This window comes from Martes martes (genome assembly GCF_963455335.1).
Source record: "Martes martes genome assembly, chromosome: 13".
Taxonomy (NCBI): domain Eukaryota; kingdom Metazoa; phylum Chordata; class Mammalia; order Carnivora; family Mustelidae; genus Martes; species Martes martes.
In genome coordinates, this window is record NC_137901.1 from 85,216,819 (window position 1) to 85,239,549 (window position 22,731).

The following is a 22,731-nucleotide window of genomic DNA, read 5'->3' on the forward strand; positions in this document are numbered from 1 at the left end:
AAACCTGAAATCATGCAGTAAATATCCCTGTTAATTTTCATCCATACTCCCCAATTATTAAATGGTTTGCCACATTTGCTCTCTCTAAACGCATACCTTTTCACTGTAAACTACATACAGCTATCATCCACATCATTCAAAAAATATCTTTCATAGGCTGATAAGCCTTGCCCACAAAAACCTACTTTTCTGGGTTATAGATAATCTAAAGATGTGTGACTGGTCTCTTGACTGCCCCTCAAAAACTTGCCAATTAGAACAGCTGACCCTGGGGAGTCTGGCTGGCTCAGTCAGGGGAGCATGTGACTCTCGATCTTGGGGTCCTGCATTCAGCCCCACTCTGGGTGGAGAGTTTACTTAAGAATAAAGCAACTTAAAACCTTGCAGATCTTACATTCTGGGAATGTGACAGTGACAGCATGTGACGAAGTACTCACAGAAAAGAGCATGTTCTTCTTATCTTGGTTCACGGCCCGTGGGTCTGGGACGGGGTCCGTGTGCTTGATGACGGACACAGACTCGCCTGCAGGGGGTGCAGGAAGCGTGGTCAGGTCCGTGTGACGCACACCCAGACCCTGAGCACCCCCCCTCATGCGACCCCACACTCAGGAAAGGGGGTAAGAGACCCAATTCGCTCAAAAGAGGAAGACTAGTAATATTTAGAAACAGAATCTCAGTCAACTGCCTGTATTTCCTGAAGTAACTACTCAAATCGAGTTTATTTTCAGGAATCCACTTCATACTTTAATACTGTGAACATATATTTATACTTATTTGTTATAAACTTACATACACACACTAATACTTCATAAAAAGGTCAAAATATACTTATTCTTAACATAATGATCTTGTGAACACACTAGATACATCATACGTATAATGAGGAGCAGCTACTGGGAAGCCCATTTTTATTCATCAATGCCAGACATGAGAAATGAAAACACGGTTTCAGAAATACCGGCACTAACAGTGAATGATCAGACCATTCTATTTCAATAAAACAAAACTGAAAAACAATCAGCACAAAAACATCACACAGTATATAAAGGGCTGCTACTGAGAACTTTTACAATGTCTTGTTGAATTTCGTTTCAACCTTACTTAACATCATTTATGGAATGTGTAACTGGGACAGGTCTGAGTAACGAGAAATATGGCTCCAGTTCATTTAAATTTCAGGTAGCCAACCTCAACTCTTGATATCCCAACAAACCTGCTTCTTCAATCTAGACTGAAACTACAGTATGATTATTTAGCAAAAACAAAACAAGAAACACTGAAGAAATTCTATGAGAGGTTTTAAAATGTAATTATTTCTGTAGGCATACTATGAAAATATATGCACCACCTAATCAGTTTCCCAACATTTTATGGCTCAAATCAGCTTTCAGCTTGTTGCTGCTAACGGGAGGTTTAGTAACTAAGCTATTCATAGAGAAACAATAAAAGAGCCCACGTTACTCACAGTACTACCTCTTAGGACTTCAGCTGCTTTTCAAAACTGATAATCAGATAAATCTTGATTACCTTTGGATTTTCTAATTACTCTATTTAGTTCAGGTTAGCATTGTGTTTAAGTTAATCTTCTGACCACCTTACTTCCAGCTAATTAGAACCCTCCACCCTACACTGTGCCTTTATCAAACAAAAATGGAAAAATGTTCCAAACAATCTCAAATCTAAGCATGCAAACTTTAGGCAGTAAAACATTCACCACTGGGCTTGGGGGGGGGGTACTGCTAACTCCTGTTAATTGTACATTTGATCATTGCAAATAGGTTAGATGTAAGATTAATATTCCTGCAATGAAAAAAATTATAGCTCCAGAAACTCTCTCTCCTGCATGGGAAAAGGACAATAAGTAATTAATTCATTTTCCATAAAACAGACAGATAACACTTCAACCTTAAGATTATTACCTCTGCTAATGTAGGAATTTGTAACTTCTTTTTTTAGGAAGTAAAAACATAAAAGATTTTTGGTGAAAGCTAATTTTTGATAAAATTAAAGACAAATAAAGGTCTTATGAGATGAAAGCCAAGTTTCTTTTTAAATACCTTTAAACCCGATACAATGGCAAACAAGCCTGATTTCTAAAGCATTAAGAAATAAGTATCTTGGAGAGGATTAAGGTGAAAGCCTAAAAAGGAACAGGAGGGCAGGAGCCAACTCACTCAGTCTGGGGTCTGAGCAGGACCTCAACATTCAGCGACCTTCCAATGTATAATGCTTACCCGTGAGAATAGACTGGTCAACTCTTAGAGTAGTAGATTTGATGGAAGTTAATCTTATATCAGCAGGAACTTTGTCACCAACTAATTGGGGAGAAAAAAGCTAAAATAAACAATTTTGCATTTCATGTTTCATAGAGATGAATCTGTCTCCAAATAAAACACATCTTAAAGAAAATACATAGTCTGTACACAGCACAAATACATAAAAATCTGTTAAATTAAGCAAGATCATCAACTTCTTCTTAGCGTTATAAAAACCCTTGGCAGATAAATACTGGATTTGAATTACACAGGAAGGAAGAGAATGTTTGGGGAAACCTCTAATGACACATTATTTACACACTTACACACATGCATGGCATGGTGAGGGGGATCAAGTTGTATATGCCATGGAATATCCCGTCAAAGAGATAAAATATCCTGAGTAGGTAACAAACGGCTAGAAGATGCTCAATAAATCTCACTCATAACAGGAATGAGAAATAAAATTACAAATACATCAATTTAAAATAAACTGACAAATGAGTTGAGAAAATGTGCCAAGTTTACAAAGATGTATAGAAATAGGGATTCTTGGGAGTGCCTGAGTGGCTCAGTTGTTAGGTGTCTGCCTTTAGCTCAGGTCATGGTTCCAGTATCCTGGGATTGAGCTCTGTATCGGGCTCCCTGCTCAGCAAGAAGCCTGGTTCTCCCTCTCCCACTCCCCCTGCTTGTGTTCCCTCTCTCGATGTCTCTCTCTGTCAAATAAATTTTAAAAATCTTAAAAAAGAAAAAAAGAAAGAAAGAAATGGGGGATTCTTGGGTGCCTGGTAGCTCAGTTGTTAAGCATCTGTCTGCCTTTGGCTCGGGTCATGATCCCAGGGTCCTGGGATCGAGCCCTCATCAGGCTCCCTGCTCAGCAGGACGCCTGCTTCTCCCTCTCCCCCTGCTTATGTTTCCTGTCTCGCTCTGTCAAATAGACAAATAAAATCTTTAAAAAAAGAAGAAGAAAAGAAGAAACAGGGATTCTTACTATAGGGGGACTACAAAATCTGGAAATTTTGGTGTAAATAGGAGAAAAAAAAAATTCAGAGTCCTAAATCACTTAGAAGCAAGTGCCTGAGCAGAGATCAATGAAATTCTGTGCTAGTGCACAGTTAGTAAGGACAAATCAACTGCAGGTAATGTATTACATGTTCTATGTCAAAGTAACAGTTCATTCAGTGTTTATAATTCAACTCGGCTTCTAGACTTTCTGACCACCTTTCTGACCACCCGTATATGTGGCTGCTGAGCACTAAGAAAAAAATGTTACAAAATCTCTGGAGGGCAGTTTGACAATATATATCAAAACTACAAGCACAATCTTTTTACCCCATATAATCCACTACAAGGAATTTGTTCTTCAGATAGGCTCAGCAGAATATGTTTAGTCACAGCACAGCTTTTTTTTTTTATTAAATATAGAAAGATAAAACAACTCCATTCATACCAAAGTGAAAATTTCCTCTAAGATACACTGTATACTAAGGGGAAAAACACAAGTGTGAAGCTATACGGTGTGAAGTGTGAAGCTAAACACAAGAAGAACCTATACGGACTATCATTTGTATAAGGAAATACCTTTGGGAAGGTATTACAAAATCTTAATGCTGTAACTGGGTATGGAGTAGAGGGACACTTCTCACTTTGTGCCTTTTGAAATCTGATTTATCAAATAAATGAATAAACCTCCTGCATCACCTCAAGAGGATCTTTAAGTCAACGAAGTCTTCTTCCCTGGGCCAAAGTGGTCCTTTAACAGCTCTTAAAGGGTCCACATCTGTAGTTCAGACAGTAAATGCCACAGTGCAGACACAGGGACAGATAAAGCCAATGTTACATGGTCTTGAGAACAGTGTCTAGCACACTGTAGACATCCAAACAATACTGAACACATACCTATCAGTACCAAAGCAACTGGACATTAAAATAAGTGTATAACAACTAACTTTCCCTGACTTTCTGAAAGGTAACTATGGTAGTCTTCCAAGTCTGATACTAGGGAAAGCTAAAAATTAGAACAGGTACAATCTCTCCTCGAACTGCATATAGTTTTGTTTTTTTTTAAAAGAGGGAGTTGGAGGGGCGCCTGGGTGGCTCAGTGGGTTGGGCCACTGCCTTCGGCTCAGGTCATGATCTCAGGGTCCTGGGATCGAGTCCCGCATCGGGCTCTCTGCTCGGCAGGGAGCCTGCTTCTCTCTCTGCCTGCCTCTCTGCCTACTTGTGATCTCTCTCGGTCAAATAAATAAATAAAATCTTAAAAAAAAAAAAAAAAAAGAGGGAGTTGGGGGGTGGTGGGAGAGGCAGAGGGAGAATCTTAAGCAGGCTCCGTGCCCAGCACAGAGCCCTGAGATTACAACCTCAGCCAAAATCAAGAGTCAGATGCTTAAATGACTGAGCCACCCATGCACCTCTACATATAGTATTTTTAAGTCAAATGTTCATTTTCCATGATTACACACTGAATTTTAACTGTCACTGGTTATATATAAACTGGCAAAATAGCCATACTGTCCAAGTAGATTCATTTGGTAAGCCCTCTATTTAGCTCTGATTTTTGTGCAATTCAGAGCTTTGAAGTGTAGGAAGAGTATGATTTGCTTTTTGAGCTCCAGTTCATTAAATAGCCCTGTAACCTAACTAGGAAGTGTGGTCACAAAACAGCCCAGAAACAGACTGTGAGTGTATAATCTCAAGAGGCAAAATTCATCCTTGCATTTCACTGCAGGGACACATTAGGTTAAGGTGAAATTCCTGCTGGAAATGCTTATGCAATGAATAGCAATACTCCCCAACTGAATAAACGAGAACCTTTCACTTTTATTCTGCTCCTACTACAATCAACCTGTATGAAACTTCAGAGACCTACAACAGCTAAAATGCCCCATCAAGATGAAAATTTGAAACCATTTAAAATTTTACTGTATTATTTCTGGATGTCATAATTAACTTGATCACGCATGATCTTGAACATGAAAAGAATACAAGATTCAACGATGAACCTATGACCTCAAATGGAAAATTTACTTGAAAATATTTCCTATTGTCACAGGTGCTAAAAATTTCTAATATGGCACAGAGGTCCCAATGATCTTTAAGTACTAAGACACTTTTGCACTCCAACAACTGATCACATACCAGCATTTTAAAAGCAGAACATCTGGGGTGCCTGGGTGGCTCGGTCGGTTAAGCCTCTGCCTTCAGGTCAGGTCATGATCCCAGGGTCCTGGGATCAAGCCCTGTCGGGCTCTCCGCTCAGTGGGAGCCTGCTTCTCCCTCTCCCTCCAGCTCCCCCTGCTTGTGTGTGATCTCTCTCTGACAAATTAAAAAAAAAAAAAAAAAAAAAAAAAAAAAAAAGAACCATTTCATTTAAAAAAAAATTTGAGAAAAAGAGAGTGCACTTGGAGGGCGGAAAGGGCAGAGGCAGAGGGAGAAGCAGACTCCCCGCTGAGCAGGAAGCCCAATATGGGGCTCAATCCCAGGACCCTGGGATCATGACCTGAGCTGAAGGCAGATGCTTAAGTGACTGAACCACCCAGGTGCCCAGAACATTTCATTTTATATTGAAAGTTGAATCCTGTTATGTAAGCCCTAGCATATACTCTCATATACCTACATTTAAAGCCAATCTAATATTCAAATTGAGGATAAACTACAAGTAGACTTAAAAGAAGTATCTTGGCATTTATTTTGCTGTTTCACTGGAAGCTCAAATGATTTAAAATAGGTAGAATGTATCTCTGAGGCAATAAATACCAAGGTTAAATTTCTTTCCTGGATAACACAGACAACATATTAGCTATTAGTTTAAGGTAGTATCAATTACTATGCATATGCATTAAAAATTGTACTTCCACTGGCATTATGAAAAAAACAGCTACTTTCCCCTTAAAGTTTTTTTGTTTTTTAAAGATTTTATTTACTTACTTGAGAGAGAGAGAGTGAGAGAGAGCATGAGAGGGGAGAGGGGTCAGAGGAAGAAGCAGACTCCCTGCAGAGCAGGGAGCCCGATGAAGGACTCAATCCTGGGACTCCAGGATCATGACCTGGGCTAAAGGCAGTCGCTCAACCAACTGAGCCACCCAAGTGCCCCTAAAGGTTTTTTAAGATTTTATTTTTAAGCAATGTCTATACCCAACATGGGAATCGAACTCACAACTCTGACATCTAGAGTTGCACACTCTACTGATTGAGGCAGCCAGGAGCCCCTGCCCCAAAGGTCTATTTTAAATATATGAAATATATTAAATAATTTCTTTGCTGTACAGAAATTATATGGATACACATTTAACTGTTGGCCAAATATTTAGGAATGACTCAGATGTGAAATGCTAGCAGAAAAAATGACCTGGGAAGCCCTTAAAAACTGACCTCAAGCTTTTCTCAACTTTTCTTCCATCTGACAAACAGCAATTTTGTCAACTTAACTGAGAGGCAATTAAATATTTGAGAGTTAAAAGAAAAATACGATCTGGGAGCTGTTTATAAACTATACAATCTCAGGGCCTGCTCTTCAAGAATCTGGTTCAATGCATTTGGGGTTGGGTCTAGAAATCCACCTTTTGAAAAGTTCTCCAAACACAAAAAATAATACAAGAAACAACCACCACCACCAAGTCTAATAATGGATTATAGATCCCATGAAGGGCTCGTTCAGAACAGCCTGTTTACTTTGTGCTGTTTTTCAAGAGCCAAGTATACCAGCTCCAGGCCAAGAAGAACACCTTGAGAAATTTATTACCTTTAAGTCTTAGGGGGCACCTGGGTGGCTCATTCGATTAAGCATCCTGGCTCTTCATTTCAGCACAGGTCATGATCTCAGAGTTGTTGGACTGAGCCCCATCTCGGGCTCTGCGATCAGCACCCAGTTAGCCTGAGACTCTCTCCCCCTCCCTCTATCCCTCCCACTGCTCACTTGCAAAGGTGCCTGCTCTCTAAGTTTTATGTATGTTTCCATTTGTAACTGATCTCTGTGAGAAAGCAGCATAAATCCATAAAGAAGCATCAATCCAAACTGGTCTTAAAAACTTGCTATGTTCTAGTATTCTCTTAGCTAGAAACACCCTCACACCATCTTGATCAACCTATGTCCTCATTTTAGTTAGGTAACTAAAGCTCGAAGTAAAAATGGTCTTACCTAAGGAACTTCAATGAAGGAAAGACTTCTTTTAACCTACAGTGTGACTTTGCTTTGTGTTTTTTGTAAGAGTCAATTTAGGATTGAATCTATTAGGAAGCACACTCTAAGGAAGGAAAAGACTCATTAGATTCAATGGATACTTTTCAAACTAAGGCATAATTTTCTTGTCTGCAGGCTTCTATGAATTTCAAACAGAGGGCTTTGTGAGTGAGGAGCAGGCAGTGCTGTTCCTGATGATTGCACCCAGTAATATTTCCCTGATGGGGCATGTCAATGCCCTCAGGGCAAGTGGTAGTGGAAAATTCTTACTCTTGCCAAGGGGATGCTCTGCAATTTTTTCCTCTGAAAAATTTTCCCCATCTCTTGGGTTCTGGTGGTGTAATAAAAGAATAAACTCTATTATAAATACCTTCCATTTGTTTAACATCTGACACTTTCCAAATTCAGCTCTTGACCTCGTAAGTCCATAAACTCTTTAACCTGCTACCACAATAGGGATTTCCACTCTGAACAAAATATGCTAGGTCACCAAGAATGGAAGTAAAAGTGAAAGGAAATTACTCTGCCATATTTTAGAAATGAACACAAGCATTATCTTAAAACCTGGGAAAGAATGTTTGTAAGCCATGGTACTTAAACTATATGTTACATCATTACATCAAAAATAAATACTGATGGGGGCGCCTGGCTGGCTCAGTTGGTAGAGCATGTCTTCTTGATCATGGGGTCGTGAGTTCAAGTCCCTGGTGGATGTAGAGATTACTAAAAAAAACTAAATAAACTTAAAAATGAATAAATGAATGAATACTGATAGTTAAAATCAGCATTACTTAGAAAAGGCCTTAAAAAATATTTATTTTATATAGAGAGAGCACACGCATATTGGGGGTAGGACAGGGATGAAGGGGTACAGGAAGAGAGAATCTTATACAGATTTCACACAAGCACAGAGCCTGACCCAGGACTTGATCTCATGATCCTGAGATTAAGACCTGAGCTGAAACTAAGAGTTGGATGCTTAATCTACTGTGTGTCCCAGGTGCCCAAAGACAAGGCCTTTTTATGAACTGGTTATATGTAGGGGAAAAAACATTTACTGTGACAAATTCTACCAGCTATTCAAGTCTTTTCTAAGGAATAACTATATATAAGACAGAAATTACCTCCTAAATACCACTATTGTTTTTTATTTTAAATGGCTCCTAGGAAAAGCAAGCTGTAATAGAATTAACCTAAATTACTGAAACATTTAACTATGACTCAAACATTTTCATTATGTTTCCGATTTGAGTCACAGATTTTTATAGTCAGGCAGAGTGAATGAAATTCCTCACTTGAGAAGCCCACTTGCCTACTTTTCTCCAGGCCTCAGAGTGAGCTGGGAACGAATATCACAAACTGCTATAACACACCAAAGTTTGCTCCCAGTCCACTTTTTGGGAGTATTACCCACGAGAAGACTCCTCTTTCAAAAATGCAAATGTTTTAAAAAAAAAAAAAAAAGAGCAAATGTAATACTTTTTTTCTAAAGATTTTATTTATTTATTTGACAGAGAGAGAAATCACAAGTAGGCAGAGAGGCAGGCAGAGAGGGAGAAGCAGGCTCCCTGCTGAGCAGAGTCCTACATGGGGCTCGATCCCAGGACCCTGAGATCATGACCTGAGCCAAAGGCAGAAGCTTAACCCACTGAGCCACCCAGGCACCCATATTAAAACATTTTAATTAAGAGTATTACATTTGCTCTTTGGGGCGCCTGGGTGGCTCAGTGGGTTAAGCCTCTGCCTTTGGCTCAGGTCATGATCTCAGGGTCCTGGGATCGAGTCCCGCATCGGGCTCTCTGCTCAGCGGAGCGCCTGCTCCCCGCCCCCCCCCCGCCTGCCTCTCTGCCTGCTTGTGATTTTTCTCTCTCTGTCAAATAAATAAATAAAATCTTTAAAATAAAATAAAATAAAATGTTTCAATAGCTTCTTCCTCCCAGAACTGAAATCAAGTTAGGATCTTCACCGTGGTTTATAGGACCTCCCAGGACCCGGCTCCTGCTTGCTTCTTTTTTTTTTTTTTTTTTTTAAAGATTTTTTATTTATTTGACAGACAGAGATCACAAGTAGGCAGAGAGGCAGGCCGAGAGAGAGAGAGGAGGAGGAAGCAGGCTCCCTGCTGAGCAGAGAGCCTGATGCGGGACTCGATCCCAGGACCCTGGGATCATGACCTGAGCCGAAAGCAGAGGTTTTAACCCACTGAGCCACCCAGGTTCCCTCCTGCTTGCTTCTTACCACAATCCCCATCCTCTAACACAACACAATGGTTTCCAGTTCCTCAAAGTTCTGAGTCTTCACACAGCCTCTTCTGCTTCACCCCAACCACACCACAGCAAGGCTTTCTCTGGACTCCCACTTTAAGTTGCTATTCCTTTTGATGTACCCACAGAGAGCTGTTCTTTCCTTTCCCAAAGTTCTTTCCTTTCACACCACGTGCTCAGTAAGTCTTCCTACTCAGTGGCTGCTCATTTCCTAGCCCTGAGCACTGTGATACCGCACAGTGGGCACCAGATAAAATATCTGTCAACAAATGAAGTACTTGCATACATTATCTCCTTTAATAAACAAGCATCACAGACTTATGATTCTCAAGTCACAAAGAGAAGAACAATGAAAAGAGGACCAAAGAGATCTCAGACTTGGTTGAGCTGAAGGAGGCAACAGTGGCTGTTACTGAAATTCTACATTTAGACTATCACCAAAAAAACCCCCACATACACTAGCAGAGATTGGAGGTATAGGGGAAAGAGCACATGCAAGAGCAGGGCTTTAGCTGATAAGCCAATGAAGGTTGCCAAAGAAGTGTCCTTCAACTATTAGAGCGGAAAAGCGTCTAGAATATCGACTCCATTGACACAACAGCATTTAAGTCTGGGCACCAAAGAAAACCATCAAGATGGTAAAGGTGAAGCTGAAGGAGCTAAAACTAACTTGGAAATTAAAATTTTAGCATGGGTCTCCTGGGTGGCTCAGATGGTTGAGAGTCTGCCTTCAGCTCGGGTCATGATCTCCAGGTCCTGGGATCAAGCCCCGCGTCGGGCTCCTAGCCCAGCAGGGAATCTGCTTCTCCCTCTCCCTCTCCTGCCTCTCTCTCTCAAATGAATAAATAAAATCTTTTTAAAAAATAATAAAATTTTAGTATACACTATACTGTTAGCACTCAAATCACAACTGCCTCACTCGACCAGACAAGCTGCAGCTGCTCCAGCTGCTAGTCGTTTAAGCTCCCCTCCGATTCCAAAAGGGCCATGAGTTTACCTTCCTTCACGTACCTCACAGGCTATCACGGCAGGAAGACTCAAACTTCTGTGTGACTAAAAAAGTGAAAAACTAACATACACAACAGATGACTATATTTTAGCTCATAATGAGGAATATTTTATAACAAAATGGACTAAAAATGGCATAGCTTGTCCCGAAGAGCCAAGTTTCCAGTGGCTGGAGGTGTAAGGTAACCGCTCATGAGATGCTGCAGAAGCAGCCCATCACTAAGCAGGCTTACAGCACACAGTACCCAGCATACCCACCAGCACTTTTCTCAGTACTACAAAAGCAAAGCCTGCTTTTAAAAGGCGAAACCTGTTCCTCAGTCCCCTCATCCAAATAGATACCAGCTGTTAACATCTTCTCTCCTAAGCATTTCTCTATGGATAACACGTATTAAAACTTCACTGAAATAGAAATCACAAACCTTTTACATTAATATATACTTACCTGTCTCATGCTTTTTTAATGGCTGCATAGTGCTAACACCCTCTAAAATTTGGGGAATGCTTGCTTATTCCATACCATAAGGGCTTTATGGGTTACTAACAACCTTCACAATTCTAAGAAAGGTGTGATTATCTTCATTCTCAGTTTACAGATGTGAAAAGTGAGGCACACAGAGCGAACCTGCTCAAGGTCACAGCACTTATAGCCATACTACATACTAAATCAGTCACCATTTTCATGGCCATCTAGGCATTTATTTTTCCTCATGACACTGTTACATGCTGAACATCTTTGCATACTGAGATTACTTCCGGAGGACAGATTCGTAGAAGCAAAATTTTCCCTAAAACATACTTCCACCAAATTTATTTCCTGCCATTTCTTCATTCTCAATCTTGTATTTTTTTGAGGATTAGAATACTTTATTTTTCCAAAATTCTTTTATCTTGAAGATCAAAGTTATTTTACATTTTTACATAGTCAAATTTGGTGCTCTTGAAAGTTCTGTATCACACTTAGGAAATGGGTTCCCGATACAACACTGTTTCTTCTAATTTCCAAAATCTTAATCAGAGTGACATGGATAGAGATGGTACTTACTGGTACTGTGACTATCTCTGAGTCATGGGGAATAGGGAGGAGGTAATTACAGGAAATCAGGAAATGCCAGCCCCAGGAGATTTAGGTGAGGCTTCAAGATAAACTAGTCCATCGTGATCTGATGGTCAGGGGAGACCTGCCTGAGTTCCTTGTTTCCCAGGTTCTTAAAGTTTTAACTACACTGACTGATGAATGAAGGGACTTAGGTCTCAAAACTCTCTGCTTCTAATACATCTGGACTGATTTCTGTAAGACTGTTTGCTCTTCTGCTTATGTACAAGTTCTTAAGATTAAGAACTTGCCATCTCTGATTCTGAAACAGAACTATGACTTACAGGAACACCTGGGATAATGATTTCTACACTATCTGGACGCAGAGGCTCAGACCTACACCTCCAGCTAGCTCCGTTCTTCTTCTCACTGCAAAACAACTCCATATGGGGGAAAAGTCAAGACAGCAAACCTGCTCCCCACCTTATTTGGTCATACATTTTTGCTTCTACTTCTCTGATCCATGTTTATCATTTTGGAGCATTTTTTTTTTTCCTTTTTTGGGGGGGAGGTGGTAAGTAATGCCTACTACTCCCAACGTGGGGGCTTAAACTCATGATCTCAAGATCAAGAGTCTCTATCAACTGAGCTGAGTCAGTCAGGCACCCCATGTTTATCATTTTAGAAACAAGAAAAACCTATTTAACAATGTTCCAGCAATACTATGTAAATTGCTTAACAATATTTAACTTAATTACACCACTTAATTATACTTCTTTCTCCCCCTCCCCAGTTTTATTGAGAGCAACATATAACACTGTATAAGCTTAAGGTGTGTAACAATGATCTGATAGATGTATAAACTGCAAAACGATTACTACAATTAGTTAACATCCATCAGCTCATAAGTTACAATTTTTTTCCTTGTGATACGAGCTTTCAGCAATTTTCAAATATACAATATAGTATTGTTAACCAAAGTCCACCATGCTTGACATTACATCTCCTGAATATCTGTCTTTTTTTTTTTTTTTTTTTTTATTTTTTTTTTTTTATTTTTTTTTTTTTAAAGATTTTATTTTTCATTATTTATTTGACAGACAGAGATCACAAGTAGACAGTGAGGCAGGCAGAGAGAGAGAGAGAGAGGAGGAAGCAGGCTCCCCGCCGAGCAGAAAGCCCGATGCGGGGCTCGATCCCAGGACCCTGGGATCATGACCCGAGCCGAAGGCAGAGGCTTCAACCCACTGAGCCACCCAGGTGCCCCTGAATATCTGTCTTATAACTGGAATTCTGTACCTTCTGGCCACCTGCACCCAATTCCCTCTCCTGGATGTCCCTGGCAAACACCAATCTGATCTCTAAGAGTTTTTGTTTTTTTTTTAGATTCTGCATTTAAGTGGGATCACACAATATGTGCCTTTCTCTGACTTATTTCACTTAACATAACATCCTCAAGGTCCATCCATGTTGCAAATGACGTGACATCCTTTTTTTTTTTTTTAATTTATTTGACAGACAGATCACAAGTAGGCAGAGGCAGGCAGAGAGAGAGGAGGAAGCAGGCTCCCCGCTGAGCAGAGAGCCCGATGCGAGGCTCGATCCCAGGGCTCTGGGATCATGACCTGAGCTGAAGGCAGAGGCTTAACCCCCTGAGCCACCCAGGCGCCCCTTTTTTATGGCTGAATAATATTCCACTGCACATATGTAACACATTTCTTCACCCATTCATCCATCAACAGACATTTAGGTTGTTTCCATGTCTTGCCTATTATAAACAGCACTACAAGTAACATGGGGGTACAGATATTTCTTTGGGATAGTGATTTCCTTTCCTTCAGATATATACCCAGAAATGGAACGGCTGGATCATATGGAGTATGTACTCTTAAAAACCAAATAGCTAGATCCTGACGTGAACTTCTGGGAAGAAGGACGAATGAACCCACCCTGAGATTGCATGCAAGATTTTAATGTGTCTTTGGGGAGAGAGAATTCATCAATTCTCAAAGGGACTGCGATCTAGAAATGATTAAGAATTACTGCACTAGAGGGGCGCCTGGTTGGCTCAGTGGGTTAAGCCTCTGCCTTTGGCTCAGGTCATAAGATTGAGCCCTGTGTCAGACTCTCTGCTCAGCAGGGAGCCTGCTTCCCCACCCCACCACCTGCTGATGATCTCTGTCAAATAAATAAATAAAATCTTAAAAAAAAAAAAAAAAAGAACTACTGCACTAGAGCTCCATTTCCCAAAGTGTGGTCCACCTGAGAGCCTGACAGAAGTGCCAAACAATCAGACCCTATTCCAGACCTACAGAAGCAAAATCTGGACAGTAACAAAACCCCCATGCCCATGAAGTCAGAGAAACATTGCTCTAAGCAGCTGGCCAGATTTGAAGGCCTATTTTATCTGTTTTTAAAAGAGCATTCAACGGGGCCCCTGGGTGGCTCAGCAAATTAATGGTCTGACTCTTGATTTCAGCTTGGTCATGATCCCAGAGTCGTCAGATGGAGCCCCAAGTCAGGCTCTGCGCTCGGCATGAAGTCTGCTTGAAGATTTTCTCCCTCTCCCAGTCCCCCCTGCTCAAGTAGGTCCACACCCATGCTCTCTCTCTCAAATAAATAAAAATAAAAACTTTAAAAGAGCCCGCAAGATAAGAATGATCTTTACATTTTTAAAGGCTTAAAAAATATATATGTATACATATATATTTTCCTACAGAGACTGGGGCCCACAGAGCCTCAAATATTTACTAAAAGGCTCTGTACACACACACACACACACACAGTTTGCAAACCTCTCTGCTCTATAGTACAGAACTGATATCTTGGGTATTTGTATTAGGGTTTAGGGAGCTTGACAGTTATGGATTAAAGTGTCTGCTGACTGTTCAGACTGCTCCAATCCTTTTCTTCCTAAAAGCAAAAGTACACCTGGACTCATGGCCCCAGTTAACAAATGCTAAGGCCATGTTATCAGAATCAGACATCTTTTAGAGTCAGAAAGCGCCTTAAAAAAAGTCTACTCTAATTACTCAATTGTGTAGAGGTTAAGCTGTCCAGTGTCATGTAGAATTAGAATAATAATCCAGGTTCTTCAGTCAACCAGTCACCTTTGTATTTTACAACTTTGTCTTTCCCTTCTCTCAACTGCTTGGAAACCCCACTCCACAGGTTACTAATTTCCATTATTGCAAGATGACTATCAAAAGTGAAACTTTGGGGCGCCTGGGTGGCTCAGTGGGTTGAGCCTCTGCCTTCGGCTCAGGTCATGATCTCAGGGGCCTAGGATCGAGCCCCTGCATCGGGCTCTCTGCTTGGCAGGGAGCCTGCTTCTCTCCCCCTTCCCCTCTGCCTGCCTCTTTGCCTACTTGTGATCTCTGTCAAATAAATAAACAAAATCTTAAAAAAAAAAAAAAGGTGAAACTTTTCTTCCTTAAATAGTTGCCAAGTTTAAGAATTAGTCTTTTTATCGACTAAATCCCAAAACTGCTGGCTCTACTTACTGGACATTTACTTTTCATTTTAGGAAAAAAAAAAAAATCTCTTTAGAAGCTAAAGCAAATACAAATTTATGTTAAGACTGTCGTTTCTATCACTTACATAATCTTAAGATAGAATTTGCTCTAAAGTATACTTAACTATAGGACAGAAATCATCTAAAGATATGTCTTATCTTTGTACTCATTCACCAACTCCAGCTTAACAACATACATAAAGTTTGATTTAAACAATCCCAAACACAATGGCCTTGAGAGTTAATAACCCCCCTAGGCATACACTGGAACCCCCAAATTTCTGAAGTGATGACTTTTAGGACTACCACACTTGACTGACTTTGATTAGAAGATAATCCAGAAAACTTAAAAATATGGATGTTCATTTCTCATAAAATTATACCTGATTTTACTAATTTTGGTTTCTATCCATCCAAATATTTTCCTGGCATTAATACAAAATTACCGTGGCTTCAGACGAAAACGTAGGTAACTATTTTTGTATTTTTACTTGCCAAAGCAGTTTTATTTGGCTCCTATATTCTAGGTACTTCTAAGGTTTACACAGCATTTGCTATGCACGCTTACACAATGTCTCCTTGGAAAGGTTATTAGCTGGTATAGCAGCACCTGAAATGTAACTTCCTCAATCCCTACATCTCCCCCTCAAAAAACCTCTTGGTTCAGCCTAGCCTTCAGAAAATTCAGCAAAACTACTCTATAGTTATCCAAAAGCTAACAAAAAGGACTTTATCATCTGAATTTAAGAGAGAAACCCTATATCCAAAAATATGGCTACAAAAAGGTCTTTCTGCAAGTATCCAAATATCAACTCTACACTTGCTATTACCTCCAAAACAGTTCATAATATTCTCCAGTTTTTCAATTCGTCAAAGAACTCCCTTAAACTTAATTTCATAATTTAAATGAAAATATAAAAGTCACCACATCTAAAAGCACAGATTGGGGGTTCCTGGGTGGCTCAGTGGGTTAAAGCTTCTGCCTTCAGCTCAGGTCATGATCCCAGGGTCCTAGGATCGAGCCCCAAATCGGGCTCTCTGCTTAGCAGGGAGTCTGCTTCCTCCTCTCTCTCTCTGCCTTCCTCTCTGCTTACTTGTGATCTCTGTCTGTCAAATAAATAAACAAAATCTTAAAAAATAAATACATAAATAAAAGCACAGATTGTGCTATTTATCTCTCCAGGCTATGTAGAGAGTAAGACTGACTGCCAAGAAATAATTTAGATCTATACTTAAAATTCAAGTTTGTTTCTATGGTTCACAGAACTGAATTATTGGGCTAAATGCCAAATGGCAGAGTCCATCAGATTACTAATACTGATAAAAATAGATGTTAAAAAGCCTCAACAGGGGCGCCTGGGTGGCTCAGTGGGTTAAAGCCTCTGCCTTCGGCTCAGGTTGTAATCCCAGGGTCCTGGGATCGAGCCCCGCATTGGGCTCTCTGCTCAGCGGGGAGCCTGCTTCCTCCTCTCTCTCTGCCTGCTTCTCTGCCTACTTGTAATCTCTGTCAAATAAATAAATAAAATCTTAAAAAAAAAAAAAAGCCTCAACATGTACAGTTTTAATGTTTTATTAAATAAATGCTTATTTATCTGGCTCAGGTTAAGCAGTCACAGTATGTTTTTCCAAAAAGGTTCCATATATCCTTGCACATGTTTTAGGATTACATGTTACCCAATTCAGTGACCCAATAGTTCTAGTAATTTAGCAAAATTATCATTTCTAATTTGGATATAAATATACAACCACCATGAAAAGTCACCAAATAGACCAAACAACAATATATTGACAACCTATAAATTAAATTGTCATCTGGCTTCAACATGATAAGGGCCATCTACAAAAGCCACAGCTAACATCAGACTTCATGATAAAAGACTATGCTTACCCCCTACGATCAGAAACAAGACAAGGATGTCTGCTCTTGCCACTTCTATTCAATAGTCTACTGGGAATTCTATCAAGGGCAATTAACATGATCTTACTTATAAAAAATCTTAAGGACTCTTGAAGAACTAGTAAAATTCCAATAAGATTGCAAGGTTTAAGATCAACAGACAAAAATCAATTGCATTTCTATACACTAGCAAAGAATAATCTAAAAATAAAAGAGAAAACAAGCCCAATTACACATAGCTCCCAAACAAAAACATAAAGTACTTATGAATAAACAAGAGAAATACAAGACTTGTACACTGTAAACAACAGAAGGCTAAAATAAAAGACCTACACTGAAAAAATAAAATAAAAAATAAAACAAAAGACTTAAATAAATGGAAAGATACCCTACATTATCACCCAAGTGGCATTTTCTTGCACTGAATATTTAATATTGTTGATGGCCATATTCCCCCAAATGATCTATACAATCAACATTACTCTTATCAAGATCCCACGTTTTTGTTTTGTTTTGGAGAAATTAGCAAGCTAATCTTAAAATTTATATGGAAATGCAAAGGACCTAGTATACTCTAAAGCATAAAGAAAAACAACGAAGTAGAGAGGACACAAACACAATGACGTCGACACTTCACTACACAAAGCTTCAGTAACCAAGACCGTGTGGTGCTGGCCCAAGGATAGACACACAGATCAATGGAATAATAGTCCATTTGTAGCGGAAAATGTGGTCAATTGATTTCTGACAAGGGAGCCAGGACAATTCAATGAATAAGTCTTTTCAACAAATGGTGCTCAGACAACTGGATATCCCAAAGCAAAAGAAGGAAGCCCAACCCCTACGCACCTCACACCACATATAAAAAACCTTACCGACCTTAGATAAGGCAACAGTACCTTAGGATATCAAAAGCACAAGCAACAAAAGAAAAAAACTGACAAGTGGGACTTTATCAAAATCAAAAATGTTTATGCTACAAAGGACACCAAGAAAGTAAAAAAGAAAACCTACAGAATGGGAAACATTCTTGAAAACCATATCTGATATAGGATATGTAAAAAATAAACAAAGAACAACAACAAAAAAACCCCTTACATATCACTAAGAAGACAAAATAACCCAATTTAAATGGATAAGGATTTGAAAAGACATTTTCCCAAAGACAACACACTAACAGAAAATAGTACAAGACGCTCATTAGGAAATTAGGGAAGATAACACTTAATGGCTAAAATTAGAAAATAAAGACAATAACAAGTGTTGGTGAGAATGTGGAGAAACTGGAACTCGAATGTTGCTGTTGGAAATGGAAAATAATGCAACTACTTCACATAAGTTGCTCAAAATGTTAAACACAGAGTAGTCATATGCCCCAGCAATTCCATGGCTAAGGGCGTACCTAAGAGAGTGAAAGCATATGTTTACACATAAACTTGTACACGAATACTCACAGTAGCATTATTCATCATGGCCAAAAGGGGAAAACAACCCAAATATTGGTAAACTGATGAGTAGATAAATAAAATGTGGTACACCCAAATAATGGGGTATTCAGCCATAAAAAGCAATGAGATACATTATACACATGAATGAAATGTGTGACCGATGCTACATGGATGAATTCTGAAAAACAGTATGCCAGATGAAGAAGGCAGTCTCAAAAGGCCATATACTGTATGGTCCCATTTATAGGCAATATCCAGAAAAACTGTGGCTGCTGGGGCCTAGGGGCTAATAGGTAGAGGGTTTCTTTTTTAGGGGATGAAAATGTTCTGAAATGAGACAGTGATCATGATTACCTAACTCTGAATATACTAAAAACCACTCAATTGTACACTTCAAAAGAGTGAATGTTAAGACATGTGAATTATATCTCAATAAAGTTGCTTAAAAAAAAATTGTGACCTGCACGTCTAACAAATCAAAATATAACTGTTAGACCTGCCGTGTGTACACTAAATACACAGTACATTCTCTAGCAAATGAGCTACAGTTGAAGACAGAAGCAGTAAGTCCTCAACTGTTAAGTGTGAACGACAGCACACATACACAGAGTGTGTTCTGTGTTTGGTGAAGAACCAAACATTTGTATCCAATCACAGTATCTGTCACACACTCCAAGTTTAGCTATTATCGTATGTGTGCATATAGACTTCCACTTATCTGCTCTGCACAGAAGCTGCACAATAACCATGTTTCTATTAGCTGAACCTACCACATACTTCTTTATTATTCAATAAGACTGTCACATCCCCAGCAAGAAGATTACGATGGTCAGTGTGACAGTTCTACCCTTAAGGACCTCACTGCCTACTGGTAGGACAACAGTATTAAACAACATGTTTGCATCTATCTAAAACTAGATACCGCCTCTGTTCTGCATCCCTCAGAATGGTCAAAATTCAAGAAGAGTAGAATACAAGAGCCCAATGTGCAAGCACTGTACATGCTTTTAGCAATTCGTGTACAGTGGGAAGACTAGGAAGGAAAAAGTGTTAAACTATTAGAACTGCCTGCACTCCCCACAAGGGTTTCCAAAAGAGGCGAAAGGAGAATGGGTCTAAATGTGTTTATTGCTTAAAATAGTTACTAGTAAGTCTATTCACGCAAGAGGAGGGATTTAAACTCATCTTTCAATATTAAGATGATTGTTTTTTGAACAGTAAAAGAAAGGGAGTAGTTGCCAGAAGCTGAAGAAGGGGGAAAAGGGAAAATGGAAGAGGTGGTCAGTTTGAGAAAACAAAAGAGTTCTGGAGATGGATGGATGATGGTCTGGAGATGGTCAACAACAATGTGAATGTGCTTAATGCCACGGGACTGTACACTTAAAAACAGTCAAAATGGTAAACTTTATACTCTGTGTATTTTACCACAACATATGCAAATAAGGGTACTCCAGGAGACTGGAAATCTCAGGTCACACACACTGAACCAATCATTGAATTTGTCCTTCCTAAGCCATCAAACATATACAAACATGCAAAACATTACATTATAGGAAACAGAATTTCACAATGGGCAAGAAAAGTCAGGTAGATTAGGGCTATAAACAAAGCTTTGCCACTGTGAGATCTGTGCACTGGGCAAATTAATAAATTACATAAAGTTTGCTTAACTTCCCAAAAAAGGTCACGAAAGTTCGATGGTACTGAAAACTGAAAACAGAGGCCTGCATGGCTGGACCATAGAGAAAGGCATGAGATGAAATCACAGAAGCAAGGAGGAGCCATATGAAGCAAGGTCTTTTAGGTGAAAAGCATTTTATATTTCAGGTGCAATCAGGAAGCCACTGAAGAATTTTGGCAGATAAGTAAACAACAGGACCTTTAGGAAACTGCTCTGGCTGCTACGTGGAGAAAAGACTGAAAGAGACAAAGGAATCCAGAGCACAGTAAGGACACAAGGACAGTCCCAGTGTGAGCTAGTGACTGAAAAAACAGAAATTCACAAATTTGGGTTTGGGGTTTGTTTTGGAGACAAATGGTCTTAGAGACAGATAATGAGAAGGAAGGACCTAGATGACTCCCAAGCTTCTCTCAGCTAATTAGGTGGTCAGAATGACGTACTGAGACAGGAAAGCCTGGAGAGCAACCAGATAGAGAAGAAAAGACAGATCAAAAGAGTAGCTGGCCTTTATCTCTTCAAAAGGGAAGAGGCCTCCAGGGTCAAGGTTACAGCTCCCTCAGACGGTGTTTACCACTGCCATCTACTGATGCAAACTCAGGACAAACACTTAGATGGTAATTTCTCTAAAAATTTTTTTTAGAGATTTTATTTATTTATTTGACAGACAGAGATCACAAGTAGGCAGAGAGGCAGGCAGAGAGAGAGAGGGAAGCAGGCTCCTTGCTGAGCAGAGAGCCTGACGCGGGGCTCGATCCCAGGACCCTGGGATCATGACCTGAGCCAAAGGCAGAGGCCTTAACCCACTGAGCCACCCAGGCGCCCCTTCTCTAACTTTTCATACAGACTCAATATACTGAAGTAGCCTAACTAGCATATAAATTCTTAAAATATTTCTGAAGAGTATATATTACCAGATTAAGCTGGAGAAATGGAAAACATATGAAGTCAAATGGAATCTCATACACAAATTTAGGTGACATTATCAGCCTCTGCACCTCTCACATACATACTTCTGGGAAGACAAACCACCTTCCTCTGAGGTTTCTTCCTCAATGATCAGCACCTTCACCATCCAGTCACCTAAACCAGAAAACCTGCCAGTGGCTTTGATTCTACATCCCAAGCCCCGTCAACTCCATACAACCATCTGTTATTAAAACCTGGTGCTCTGCATTGAAATCTGAGACTCACCTGTCAAACTACAAAGGCCATAATTTCATGCCCAAGAGAGATTCAATTATTTTGGGATGGGACCTGGTAAAAACTTTTTAAAAGGGCACCCCCAGATAATTCTGATGTGCACCTCTGCTTAAGAACCACTATTCATACACTCAAAATCCTTCCATCGTTATTCTTAATGCTACTGCTCTCATTATCTCTTGCTTCATCACCTCTGGCCTAGACTATCAAATGACCTAGCTCTAGCCTTTCCCTTTCTGACCTATTTTCATAGTCAGAATTCCCTAATTCTTATTTTTGCTATAAAATCCACTGTGACAAATGGTAAAAACTGAATGAGGTTTGCCTCTGAATGAGATTAGACAAGTTTTGTATCTATTTCCTGATTCTGATAATTGTACTGAACTTGTACTAAGAGAATGCCCTTCATTTTTTAAATACTCAATATTTAGGATTAAAGAGGCATCATGCCTGTGATGTACTCTCAAATAGTTCAGACAAAAATGTATGAATGTATAGATATCGACTGCAAGAGGGTTATACACATGATAAAACGTTAACACTTTGAGAATCTGGATAAAGGGTACGTGGGAACTGTTACTATTCTTACAATACTCTTATGTCAAAGTTAGTTTAAAAAATGGATTTTTAAAAATAATACAATCCTGTAATATATATAGATTTTTAAAGATTTTATTATTTGACAGAAAAAAAAAAAAAGCCAGAGTGAGCACAAGCATGGGGAGTGGGAGAGGGAGAAACAGGCTCCCCACTGAGCAGAGAGCCTACCTCAGGGTTCGATCATATGACCCTGGGATCATGACCTGAGCCAAAGGCAGACACTTAACTGAGCCACTCAGGCGCCCCTGTATTTTCTCATCCTTATGATTTTAATAACATTTTCTTTTCTCTAGCTTACTTACAGTATATAAAACATAAACATACAGAACATGTCTTAACTATGTTCTGTAAAAGGTCAACAGTAGGGGCGCCTGGATGGCTCAGTGGGTTACGCCTCTGCCTTTGGCTCAGGTCATGATCTCAGGATCTTGAGATCGAGCCCCACATCGAGCCCCACATCGGGCTCTCTGCTCAGCAGGGGGCCTGCTTCCTCACCTCCCTTCTCTGCCTGCCTCTCTGCCTACTTACGATCTCTCTCTCTGTCAAATAAATAAATAAATAAAATCCTTTAAAAAAAAAAAAAAAGGTCAACAGTAGTCTACTAGTAGTTAAGTTTTTGGGAAGTCATAAGTTACACATGGATTCCTGAGTG

At 39.7% G+C, this 22,731-nt stretch overlaps 1 protein-coding gene across 3 annotated transcripts in view; it reads right to left on the reverse strand.

Moving 5' to 3' along the window:
* ATP2A2 (ATPase sarcoplasmic/endoplasmic reticulum Ca2+ transporting 2) overlaps window positions 1-22,731 on the reverse strand; it is a 60,553-nt gene that overhangs the window by 23,513 nt on the left and 14,309 nt on the right. For all 3 annotated transcript variants that reach the window (XM_080822123.1, XM_080822124.1, XM_080822122.1), the window contains 2 exons: window positions 2,235-2,315; window positions 438-523 (listed from right to left, as the gene is read on the reverse strand). In XM_080822123.1, coding sequence (XP_080678249.1) covers window positions 438-523; window positions 2,235-2,315 — 167 coding nt within the window. The remainder of the gene's footprint in view (window positions 1-437; window positions 524-2,234; window positions 2,316-22,731) is intronic.